Genomic DNA, 12,645 nt, shown 5'->3' with positions numbered 1-12,645 from the left:
TGCCTGGCCTAGGCCTTCCCGGGCCACAACTTCCCCACTGATAAAACGAAGGGTTGAGTGGGTTGATTTGCTGGGTCATATTCTGCTTGGACGTATCCCGAAGTGTTTTCATTTTATTTTATTATTTTTTTTAATTTTTATTGTTTTTAGTGTTTTCCTTTTAAAAATGTGCTACTTGGTCGATGGCATCATACCTTTACAGGAACCTCATTTTGCCTTGTCCGGCGAACGGGTGGAGCTTTTTGAGCGAGGCGCTGTGGGTTCAGATTTCAGCTCTGGGCGGCCTTGGGCACGTTGCTTGCTTTCTCTGGGCCTCCCGGTCCCCTGAAGTCCAAGAACGGGAGTAAAGTGGTATCTGCCTCTCAGACCACGGTCTCCGCCATCAACGACGCCGGAATGTCCTGGCGCTGGGGCGCCTGCGTGGCTAAGACGAGCTTCCGGGCGGGTCGGGCCGGACAGTAGCGACGCCCGGGCTTGAGTCCGGGGGCTGCGCGGAGGGGACAGCACGCGTGGCTGCCTCGCCGCGGCTGTCGTCTGCCACACAGGAGCGCCCGTTGTTCTGGCGCCTGTGGGGGATTACGGGGACAATGCAGCCACCATTGTCCAGGGCCCGCTGTCCGTGCTGGGCCAGGCTGTCTTGACTGGGATCAGACTCTGTCACTGATGTGTCGTGCTTGCCTTGCAGAATGTCTCTATTCACGTGATCCTTTTATTTATTTTTTGATGTCCTCTGAACGTTCCGGAGTGGGAACAGCCAGAGGGCGCGTCTCCGCTCTCAGCCTGGGCAGAGGAGAGCGGTGTTGTTTCCCCCAAGGGGCAGGGGAGGCAGGAAGGACCGACGTTTCAGGGACTCTGCAACCATCAGCTTAATGTGTACTCTGATGGCTCCTGAGCCCCGGGAGTGGGGTCGGCTTAAATTCTGGACCCCTTCCCACCCCCCAGATATACCTAACACCCAGACAGGAGGGAAAAGTCCCATATCGCAATCGTGTATTCTTTGCCGGACAGGCCACTTCTATCACTGTCCCCATTTTATAGACAAGGGGCCTGGGGCCCAAGGAGGCTGAGTAATTTGCTCAGGTTCCCAGCGCCTGGACGCGGTGGCACTCCGTCCAGCGCCCAGACTGCCTGGCCCCAGAGCCCCGACGCTGGCACCTTGCCCTCCTGCACGTTTCCAAAGTCCTCAGCCCCAAGGAAATGTTCTGAGGCCACATGCGGGTCGGAAGCCCTACCTTTGCAGGATCACACGGCACATTAAACGCTCTGAGAAGTTGTGCAGGCAATAAACCTCTTAGATTTATTTTCAGACATACTTCATCTTCTTGATGGTAGAGCCTTAAAAAAAATTCTGGAAATGGAATATCATGACTCCGCAAATTGCGCCTGGGTGGCTCGGTCGGTGGAGCGGCCGACTTCGGCGCAGGTCACGATCTCACGGTTCGTGGGTTCGAGCCCCGCGTCGGGCTCTGTGCCGACGGCTCGGAGCCTGGAGCCTGCTTGGGATTCTGCGTCTCCCTCTCTCTGACCCTTTCCCACTCACGCTGTCTCTCTCTCTCAAGATAAACATGTTTAAAAAATAAATACATAAATAAAAATGTTGCTGTGTCCAACGGAAAAGGTCATGGGCTGAAGGGGGAGGGAGACCCAAGGTGATACTCTAGCTCCATAACTCTTTGCTTTAGGACCTCGGGCAAGTAACTTTATCTTTACAACCTGTGAAAAAGGTGTTATGAAAAAGAGAACGCAAATGCCCACAGAGCTGTTGCAAAGGATCCGGAAATGCAAAGGATGTAAAAAAAGTTTTCTGTTTTGGTGACTGGTGAACTTCTATTCGTCCTTCAAAACCCTCATTCTTTACTCCATTCTCCTACCAGCCTCAGGCAGAATTTCTCCTTCACGTGTTTCTGCTATGATCCCATGAATTTCATGGGTCCCATTTAAGTATAATTAAAGGACCCTCGAAAGGAATCTCGAGGGCAGGGACCAGGCCTGCTTTATTACAGAACAGTCCTCGTACCTGGAAACGCACCAAAACGGGTGCAAAAAAGTAAAGAGACACATCTGTTCACACGGGCTGGCTTCGGACTGTGTCTTACTCTGCGTATCCCTAGGACAGAAGAACATTCCTACATGTTCCATAACCGGTGTCAGGATCGGATTACATTGTGGAAGCCAGTTACCCTCAGGGAGGGCTTTGGCGGCGGGGCTGGAGTTTCCAGAGGCTCTGCTTTCGTTGCAATAGCGAAGCTGGCTGGGTCGCCCGGGAGAAAGCCGCGCTCCTCCGTGGGACGAGATTCGTGGGGTCCCCGCTCTGCCTTCAGAGCCTCGGTGCCGCCCAGCACTCGGGGGACGGGCTCTGGCTGCTTCGTGGCCCTCCAGAGGATTTCGGCTGTTCGTTTTCACCGGGAAATGTGTACGCTTCTTCACGCTCGGGGTTTATGGAAAGGCCCTTTATTCTCGGAGCCGGAGAGGGCCTTCTGGGCCCCGTGCGTTTCACCTGGGCCTGGGCTCGGGCAAAGGGGCTTTCTGTGGCCTGTGGCCTATGTCTGAGACCCAAACGACCTGATCGGAAATCCAACGCCCCGGCAGCCCGTGAAGGGGGGTGGGTGGTATCGCGGAGGGCGCCCCGAAGCTGTCTCTGCTCCTGGCATCTTGTGTATGTCGTTTGGATCTTTCCTCCCTGTTTCTTGTCCCTTCCCTGTACCTCTCCTCACTTTTGTATTTATCTTGTCATTTTCTGTCCCTGGATATGCCGCCTTTCAGACTCCCTTCTGGAACAAGCCCCAGGCACCCTGGTTTCTCCCCCATGGTGGTGCATCCCAGGGCCTTGTGGTTGTTAAAAACGGTTCAGAGGCGCCTGGGTGGCTCAGTCGGTGAAGCGTCCGACTTCGGCTCAGGTCATGATCTCGCGGTCCGTGAGTTCGAGCCCCGCGTCGGGCTCTGTGCTGACCGCTCGGAGCCTGGAGCCTGCTTCCGATTCTGTGTCTCCCTCTCTGTCTGCCACGCTCTCTCTCTCTCTTAAAAAATAAATAAACATAAAAAAAATTTTTTTTAAAGTGGCTCAGACAAAACGAAGGCACAAAAGAACGATCAGCCGCGATCCCTCACCTCACGCAGAGATGTCTGATTCCTGCGGCTTCCTGTGGAGCCCTTGCCAATGGAATGTGTTTTACGAAGGTGATTAGTCATAGCAGAGGTACCTGTGTCCTCTTAACACTTTGTAAGTGTGCTTTCATCATTTTAGCGTCTGCGTGCTGTTGTGTTCAGCGTAGTGCCCGTGTGCGACACGGGCACGCTCTCCCGGCAAGGATCTCAGCACGGGGTGAGTCGTGGCTCCCAGGCCCAGCCCAGCACTCGGCAGGTGCGACCTCTATCGGGCTACTTCCCTAACCTGAGTTTGAGCCTCCTCCTCTGAAAGTTCGGGACGAGCATCTCTGGCTGACGCGTGGAGTCGCAAAAATTAAAGAAAATACCCTATCAAAGTGCCTGATGTGTATGAAGGGTTTGACGGCGATGCTGTTTACTTATTCAGCTTTTGTCGAAAAGTGAAAACAGTCTGGTGTTTACGGACAACGAACATCTGTGCGTATATATTATAATTAGGAAAAAAAAATCTGCTGAATTATTTCCCGGGCAGCCTTCCCCCAAGTGGGCGTGGCTGGGGAACAAGAAATGACGGGCACGATTTTGACCGGGCGGAAATTGAACACCCCGGCCCGGATTGCACTGTGCTTGCCAGTTGGTCGACAGCTGGGGCTCTGGGTTAAGGAGGCTTCTGATGCGAAGTCCGGACTCGTGAGGAAAGTGGCACGATTGGTTATGTCTGCCGTGGATGCGGGAGGAGTGACGTGTGTTTCCCACATTCCTGATCTGGACGTAGGCGTAGTCAGACATCAGGCAGAGGGGAGTCGGGCTTCTGTAAGTGTCCACGGTCAGGAAAGCGGGGGTCAGAACCTAGGCAGTCACCCAAGTTTTAAAGAGGTGGGTGGCCCTGCCGGGGTCAGGATTCGAGGCATATGGACAACTGTCCCTATTAGGTTTTGGCCCAGACCTACCCACCATGTGTTCTAGGATGTCATGCCTCCTTGCCATCCATCTGCGTTGGACGATTCCCTGAATCGTGCCCACCTGAAACCTGACTGCGTGCCTCTCTCATGGCCTTTGTTTTCTCTCCCCCGCGAAGGAGGGTCACATCATTCACGAGATGCTCAGGTGACGTATGTGCCTTTGTTCCCGAACCTGCCGAACACTAGACTGTACCCTTTTGGTGTTTGTTTTTTTCTTGTTTCTCTGATGACTCATGGCTGTTATAAGAACCTGTTCTTTTTGAGTAAATTACACTTTGCTGGAAGGATTTTGAGAAGCTGGGTCTTTGAAGCTCTTTAGAATGGTTGTAGGAGGGCAAGCGTGGGGGGCCCAGGAGGGGTTGCAGCTGAATGCCCAGCGGGTTCGATGCCGTGCATTTTCATCTGGCACATGGTCCTTGGAGGGTGTCCTTTCTCCTAGCAAGATTCAGGCGGCAGGGTACCAACTGCTTTCCTTCAGCACACTGAGGTCTTTGGTTTCTAGTTAATCTCCACCCACTTGGGGGAAAGATACATGATTGTGGCCAGCGTGTGTCTTGTCTTGTGTCTCACACACATAGGAGGAGAGAGCCTATTCCCCACACGTCTATGCAAGGGTTTGGGACGGGCCACGTCGGGCCTTCCTTTTGAAGACGGGCCTTCCTTTTGAAGGCCAGGCTCTAATCCCATAGATGACTTTTCTGTGCCAGTTTTTTTTTCCCTATTGCCCATCAGATTCTGGCATCTGAGGTGGAATTTTGTCCCATGCGCTCCGATGGCTTAAGTGCAAACCCAGGATGGCTGGTGGGAAGGTGCCAGAGAGCCTGTTGCCTAGCCCTCTTCTTTCACGCAGCTAGAAACCAGGGCCCAGAGCCATTGGCTGCTTCCCTTAGGGCATTTTCGAGTCCTCTGCTTCTCCTTTTATGCTCAGACTCTCAGAGAGAGCCCTAGGTACCAGAATTTTGACTTCCCGGGACCTGGGAGAATGTCTGCTATGCAATAGGTGCTTCGTAAGCATGTGTTTGTTGCGTGAGTTGCATTAGCTCTCCTTATCTTTGGATACAATGAAGGTCACCTCTCTTACCATGCCCTGCTCTGTAGGAACGTGCATTGCTGACATCACAAACCTCACCGTTAAAGACTCCACGTTCCTCTTCTCTTCCCAGACCCTCCTCTGCACCCACATTGTCTGCATGGGTTAGCAACCCACCTTAGTCCTAATGTTCTGGGTACGAGACCTGACACTTCTACCCTGACAGGCCGTCCTCCCACGGCTAACCCCGTGTCCCACCCCAGCTTTTGGGTGTGCAGCTGGATTTGCTATCTTCTCTCTCCAAGGGCGAGGTGATGCCAGAGTCACTGCCTTGGTTATTCTCAGGAATTCCCCGGACTTTCCTCCACTAAAATAAGGGTGGAGGTGAAGGAATCATCGTGGGTGAGAGAAGAGGAACGAGCCAGCTCCCTATGCCTTCAGACTCGAGTGTTTCAGGAAACTTTGGATCTCAGAGTCCCCTGGCAATCTTGCAAACAAAGGTGAACCCAGCCAGGATCACCCAAACTATCACCTAACGATTCTTGGGTACCCTCATGGAGTGTCTAAGCCCTTTGCACCCTCGTCGGATCCACCCGACCAGGAGATGGAATCTTGGGGGGACAGGGAAGTGGGGGGTGGGGAGTGGTAGTTCGGGATGGGGGAGGGGGGGTAAGTCCCTGGGGAGGGCCGGCTGCTGGAGATTCAAATGGACAACTGCCCCTTGTTTGTGTTCGGTCCAAACCTGCGGCACCCAGCATGCTTCAGGATTGACGCAGGGGTTTAAAGCCAGCCAGTTGGGAGCTGTTTGAAAATGACATGGTTTAAAACCAAAGATCGGAAAATGTTTTAGTGTTTTTTAATGTTTATTTATTTTTGAGAGAGAGAGAGAGAGAGAGAGAGAGAGAGCAGGGGAGGGGGAGAGAGAGAGGGAGACACAGAATCTGAAGCAGGCTCCAGGCTCCCAGCTGTCAGCACAGAGCCCGATGCGAAGCTCGAACCCTCGAACCGCGAGACCATGACCTGAGCCGAAGTCAGACGGTTAACTGACCGAGCCACCCAGGCACCCCAGCGCTTTTTAAACCAGCTTTGCAAATAGATTCTTGGCTGTGTACAGAGCCTGGTTCCTAACCTGTCCTCTAGAGTTGCCTTCCTTGGAACAGACCATTGGAAGCTTCCGCTGGAAAGAATGTCTGTCTTACATCTTTGAAATATGAACACATATGCACTTGAGAAAAGTCTCAGGGACAAATGTGTCCTCAACTTGGTCATTGGTTTCTAAGCCATCCTGGAGTCAGATTTAGATGGATGGGCCTCTTCCTTGGAAAAGTCCTGCCATGGCAAAAAAAAAAAAAAAAAAAAAAAAAAAAAGGTGGGGTGGAGTGGGGGGAGTGACCCTTTCTGGAAGCTATCAGACAGGGACAGAGTGTTCTTAGATGTGACAAAGAAGATCTTTCTAGAACCATAGGTAACCCTACCTGTAGACCGGCACCTTTTTGCTTTGAAGTCTATGACATGTAGCTTTGGCAGCCTTGAGGGTATGACAGAGGCTGTCGTGGGGCGGGCAGTCTGGAGCAGAGGAAGGGAGAGGACAGGACAGACTAGGGTCAGGACCTGCCCCCAGGACCCCTGCCATGAGGCTGCTGTGTGCCCGGGGATGAATAGCTTCCCCTCTCTGGGTCTCATGCTGCTTTTCAATCAAAGGACGGGGTGAATGTCAGAGTTAAGGTTTCTTTTTTCTTTTCTTTCTTTTTTTTTTTCAACTCCAGATCAAGACGAACATTTCCAGGCCTCCAGTCAGCTCAGCTCAGCTATTTTATGATTAATGTTTCTCCTTGACTGAACACATTATTCTTTCAGACTCTTTCCTGTTCTAGCTAGACCTGCCCCGCCACCAACCACACGTGGCTGCTGAGCTCTTGAGGTTTGGCACATCTGTACCGCTTTGGGCCGTAGGTGGGCCATGTGCACCGGGTTCCTGAAACTTAATACGGAGAAAAGAACGTAGAAGGTCCCATGAGTGATTCTGTATGTCCGTAACCTGTTCAAATGGCAGTATTTGGGATATATAAAGTTAGATACAATCCTATGAAAGTATCACCTGTTTTTTGTTTGTTTGTTTGTTTTTTACTCTTTTCACCGTGGATGCTAGAAAATGAAAAATTCCCTATGTGTTAGCATTGCTCTGGGCCCTGTGTCCTTCCTAATGAGGACATGCCTCTGTCTCTTGCAGCTTCTGCCCCATGGGCATATGGTTTTGCTGTTTCTGCCTCTTTTTGAAATGTCACAATGAAGCCCACCCCCCCCAGGGGCGCTGGTGTCCCCCCTCTCCAGTGGAAGGCCTATCCTGAGGACTGCTGGAAAGGGACAGAGGTGGGGGGGGAGGGGGTTGATGCAGGTTGGGTTTTGGATTGACTCAGACCTTCAGGGACTTTTTGTAGAGTCCACACCCTCAGGGGAAGTGTCAGCTCCCCTCTGAAGCCTCTGGGGGTGATGAGCATCCTGTGTGGGGGAGGCCTGTGAGGCCTGGTGGGGCCCCCTCCATGTGGCTCCACCCCCTCCCTCTCCTTTGGCCCCCTGGAGGGCAGGTGCTGTTCCCATAGTGGGAGCCGATGGGGCTGTTCCTCTATGTACTTTTGTTGGGTATAATCATCGTTCTTACTAGCCTTTTGGTTTTTAAATCATGTCTCTGGTATGTAGCGTAGGGTTTCGGGGGGTGGTTTTGGTAGTCTAAGACATAGCTGTGTTGGGGGAGGGTAATTTTGCTCATTTACATTTATTGTTATGTCGTGTTTTTACTGGGTTCCATTATTCTGGATCGTTCCTCATTTTGGCCGTGATTTGCTTTGCCATATGCCTGTGGTCTTAAGTTGGACTATGCATAGCTCCATTTACACTTTTACTGTAGATTTCTTAGGCTCTTATCAAACTTTTCTTAATCTAAATCTTCTAATGGCTAACAGACACAAACAGGAGTGTTCGTATTTCTTTAGATTGCCATATATAGCTATCATGAGGCAGGGGAACTTCGGACTTCCTGCTAGAGGCCTCTCGAGATGTTGGCTTCCTCCTCCTGGGTCTGCTCTCTGCCTCTTCCCCCCCCCCCCCCCCCCCCCCCCCGCCGTGCCGCTTGGGCTCAGGTTGAGAAACACGTTAATTCTCAGTTCCCCTTTCTGCCCCAACTCGTGTTCCCTCACTGTAGTGAGGACAGACGGCACAGGATGACGGAATGGGACTAGAGAGTGTCAGAAGGACGTCTAGTCCTTCTGGGCTACACAATCTCTCCAAACCCAACCCGTGGGTCTTATCTTAAAGGAACACAGCTAATCTACTGAGGGAGGATTAAGTGAGAAAATGCGTGAGCCTACACCTGGCACATATTAGTTGCTTGATAAATATTAACCTTCCCCTCTCGCCTCCCAGTTAGTAGTCTTAGTTCCTTGGCCTGGCAAATGGTTTATCTTTATACTGTGAGGCTCAACCTTGAGTGTTCCCCTGGTTTAGTCATTGTTCTTGGAGGCATGGTGACCTTTTTTTTTTTTTTTTTTTTCCAATAGAGGTGAAATTCACATAACCTAAAACTAACTGTTTTAAAACATAGAGTTCGTTGGTACTTCTTCACAGTGTTGTGCAACCACAATCCCTGTCTAGTTCCAAGGCATCTTCATCCCCCCGGAAGAAACCCCGTCCCCAATACCAGTCACCCCATTCCACCCCCAGTCCTTGGAAACTGCCAATCTACTTCCTGTCTGTGTGGATTTGCTTTTCTGGACATTTCGTATGAAAGGGATCATAGAGGAGGCGATCTTTCACATCTGGTGTCTTTCACTCAGCGTGACGGTTTTGAGACTCATCCATGACGTTCGTTCCTTTTTGTGGCTGAATAATATTCCATTGTGTGGATAGACCGCAGTTTTTCGGAGGACATCTGGGTGGTTTCCACTTTGGGGCTGTTACGAGTGATGCTGCTATGAATATTCGTGTACAAGTATTTGTGGGACCGTGTGCTTTATTTCCTCGTGTAGAGCTCTGGGGGTGAACTGGCTGGGTCACACTGAAGTGTTTTAAGTTTGCCAACGCGTGACTGCGTCTGGTACCCGTAGGTGCTTAATAATGGCGGTAATTGTTAACACAATTTCCTTGTGGATTTCTTTTTTTTTTTTTTTTTTTTAATGGGGATGATTTTTCTGACCTTCAGGCTTGTTACTTGTACCTTGGTAACCGTCTCTTACACCATCCTGAAATTTTCCTTGTTTATCGAAGTCTTGTGACCCACATACCACAACAGCCGTTGATTCGTTGATTCTTCATGGCTCGGAGTTATCGGATAAGCCCGGTCACCCGCTCCACGCATTCATGCCACGGGCATTTACGGAGTGCCCCACGTGTGCCTGGCCTGTGGGATGTTATGGTTGAAGCCTGTGTCCTCTGGGGGCGGGGGGGGGGGTGCTGGGACAGTGGCCGTACCCATTTAGCTCTTTGCTGTGGCTGAAACCGGCCGTTGTGGGAATATTCACACCATGGAAATGAGCAAAAGCTACTCACCGCTTGTCTTTCTTCCTGTCTCTTTTTTGTTCTGGAAAGCCTGATGTTCCAGCCGGGCTTTCCAGCCTCCTCTCCTGCTGTTCTTCTGACAGGTTGGTCTTTCACAGACAGGGCAACTGAGGCCCGGGGAGTTGAAGGAGCTTGCCCAAGGTCATGCAGCCAGAAAATGGCAGAGCCAGAATTCAAACCGGGGCTGACTTTGGCCCCACGTCCTTGGCCTCGGGCCTACACCGTACCCTGATGTCACACGTTTTGTGATCTCCGGTCACGGTTTTTCTTTCTCTCGCCAAACCACGCAACCACGCGATTGTCGTTTTGATCATTTCTTAGCGTTTTAGGTGCCAGGACTCGCTCGTGTGTCGTCTGAGCAGCATGTAGATCCTGTCCCTTCTTCGCGGGAACTCTGTGTTTTATTTTGTTCTTTTCTTGCAGAATTTTGCTAAAGAGTTTGTGATCAGCGATCGGAAGGAGCTGGAGGAAGATTTCATCAAGAGCGAGCTCAAGAAGGCGGGGGGAGCCAATTACGACGCCCAGACGGAGTAACCCCAGCCCTTCCCCTGCCCCTTGCAAAGTCATCTGCCTGCCCCCCCGGGGGAGGGGACCGCGGCCTCAGCCACCAGCCCACCAGCCCGCCAGGGACGGGAGACGCAGTGAGAGGCACGCGCCTCCCTGTCTGCCGCCTGCCTCCCCTTCCCCGCTGCCCTCCCAAGCCCGGTTGCGCCCTATCTCCCGAAGCTCGCGGAACATGTTTCTTTTATCTCCTCTTCCTTTCCCCGCTCTTTCTCGTTCTAAGGAAAAATCATTTTGATCCCAAGGCCACGCACATCATCAGATCTGAGGCTCCCCCTGCGGTGACCCCCCTTTCCTGGCATTCTCTTACACCGTAGCCCGCCTGGCTTCTCCACCACCACCTTGCGTGGCTTGGGGGCCGCGCCCGTCGGGGGGCCGTCTTGGGAGCACCCTCGTTCATCCCATGCGTCAGGCTCGGACCACCCCCCCCCAAAGCGTGCTCCGGGGGTCCCTCACCCCTGCATTCAGAGTTGCCTAAGCTACCCATGCCCGGCAGTGACACATCGAAGCCTGACTCCGACCGAAGAGAAGAGAGAAAATTTGCCTTAACAGTTGCCCAGCAGCGGCTCGTTCCTACCCTTTTGCTCGGAACCCCACTGCGCGGCGCGGAGTGGGGACACGGGTCCGAGTCCAGCTGTGACCTGGCATCTCTCAGGGTTCGCTTCAGGGGCTCCCAAGGTGATGAGGACGCCAGGGAGGGAGGCCGGGGTGCCGAGTGGGGATTCGGGCAGAACCCGATTCCTCGCTTTCGGGGGGCCCCGCCGAGCCGCCGGTGGAACGGACCCCCGCCCGCGTGGCCCCAGAAAGTCAGTGGTGTTCATCCCAGGTCCACACCACACGTCCAAACGCAGTTTTGTTTTCAAAGGAAGATGAGATTGGCTTGTTTCTTCATGCGTCCCGTTCTTTCTCTTTCTTTCCTTGCTCATTTCATTTGGGGGTAGGAAGTCTGTGCTGTATCGGGGCTGTGAACATCTGCCCTCAAACAGTTTACAGAAATAAATGTGGTTTTTTTGTTTTTCAAAAAGAAACGAGTTTGCCTGATTTGTCTTAGGAAGCGTCTTCCTTCCCTGTAACAACGGAGGCAGTTGTCCTATTCGGACCTAAGAGGCATTTATGGGGCTACTGGAGGCACATTCACATTCAGTAGCTTAATTTTTAAAAATTTTTTAAGAATTATTTATGTATTTATTTAAATTTAATTAATTATTTTTAAAAGAGACAGAGCGTGAGTGGGGGAGGGGCAGAGAGAGAGGGAGACACAGAATCCGAAGCAGGCTCCAGGCTCCGAGCCGTCGGCACAGAGCCCGACGCGGGGCTTGAACTCACAGACCGAGAGATCATGCCCTGGGCTGTAGTCGGCCGCCCGACCGACCGAGCCACCCAGGCGCCCCAGTAGCTTAATTTTTAACCACAGCCTGAAGAACTAGATGCCATTTGTGTCCCTTTCATGGAAACTGAGGCTCAGAGAGACTGAGTGGGTCACCTGCGGCCGCCCAGCTAGAAAGCGGAGCTGGGATTCGAACCTCCGTCTCCCAGGGCCCCAGGCGCCGCATCTGGGAGGGTGGCGGAGAGGCCCTGCGTTTGAGAGGGTGACGACGCATCAGGGTTGTGACATTTGCCGAGTGGCCAGGACCGTCCACGCTGGCTTTTCAGGAAAGGCTGACGGAGAGCGCCCTCCTCGGCTGGGCTGCGACAGCCTTTCGGAGGTTGTCCTCGAGCCAAAGAACCGTACTTCCGGGACGCCAGCCCCGGGGGGGACTCAGAATCAGGCCGGAGGAGTTTAAGTCAGACACACAGACGGCGGGCTCAGAGGAGCTGAGTGTTGGGCCGGGCAGGGCAGCACCCAAGACCGGCGCAGGGCTGAAGGCAGCCTGCCGCACCTCCCCCCCCCCCCACCCTGCCCCAGCCGCGACGGGGTTCGAATGCCTGCCCGTCTCCCTAAAGCTCAGTGGCTTTAGGCAAGTTACTGAACCTCTCTGGGCCCCAGTTTCCTCATCTGCAAAACCAGGAATACCTACCACCCGCCGGGAGGGGTCGGAAGGCAGAAGGGGCGGGAAGGATTCTGCCGGTGTCCCCGCCGGGGCTCCGCTCTCATGACGCCAGGCCCACCGCTAGGTCTGGTTAGCTCTGCGTGTCCCAGATTTTTCCCCCACCCGGAACGGAGCGAGCCGAACTAGGTCTCCGGCTTCGCGGCACATGGGTTTTAACTCTGGTGAGAGAGCTGGGGACACTTACAGGTAAGGACAGGCCCCCTCTGGAAGAAAAGCCGGGCTCCAGGAGGGCAAGTTACGAGGGCCCTGGGCTTGGTCAGAGGCATCAAGGAGGGCTTCCCTGAGGAGGTGACGCCTGAAACCTGAAGGAGAGGAGCAGTGAGGTGGGTGAAGGGGGTCGGGGGACAGAGGCTCCGTGGGGATGTGTGCCCGGGGCAAGAAGCAA

At 53.1% G+C, this 12,645-nt stretch overlaps 1 protein-coding gene across 2 annotated transcripts in view; it reads left to right on the top strand.

Moving 5' to 3' along the window:
• The window catches only part of COTL1 (coactosin like F-actin binding protein 1), a 35,529-nt gene extending 24,296 nt beyond the window's left edge, over positions 1-11,233 (top strand). The window contains exon 4 of one of the 2 annotated variants that reach the window (XM_042917862.1): positions 10,072-11,233. In XM_042917862.1, the coding sequence (XP_042773796.1) occupies positions 10,072-10,182 (111 nt within the window). In that variant the 3' untranslated portion in view covers positions 10,183-11,233. Of the gene's footprint in view, positions 1-3,057; positions 5,695-10,071 lie in introns of those variants that run through there. The other variant, XM_042917861.1, reaches the window with a different exon arrangement.
• Positions 11,234-12,645: the final 1,412 nt, after the last annotated feature.

This window comes from Panthera leo, chromosome E2 (genome assembly GCF_018350215.1).
Source record: "Panthera leo isolate Ple1 chromosome E2, P.leo_Ple1_pat1.1, whole genome shotgun sequence".
Lineage (NCBI taxonomy): Eukaryota > Metazoa > Chordata > Mammalia > Carnivora > Felidae > Panthera > Panthera leo.
The sequence above is the reverse complement of the archived record's forward strand: the minus strand, read 5'-3'. Positions and strand labels throughout refer to the sequence as shown.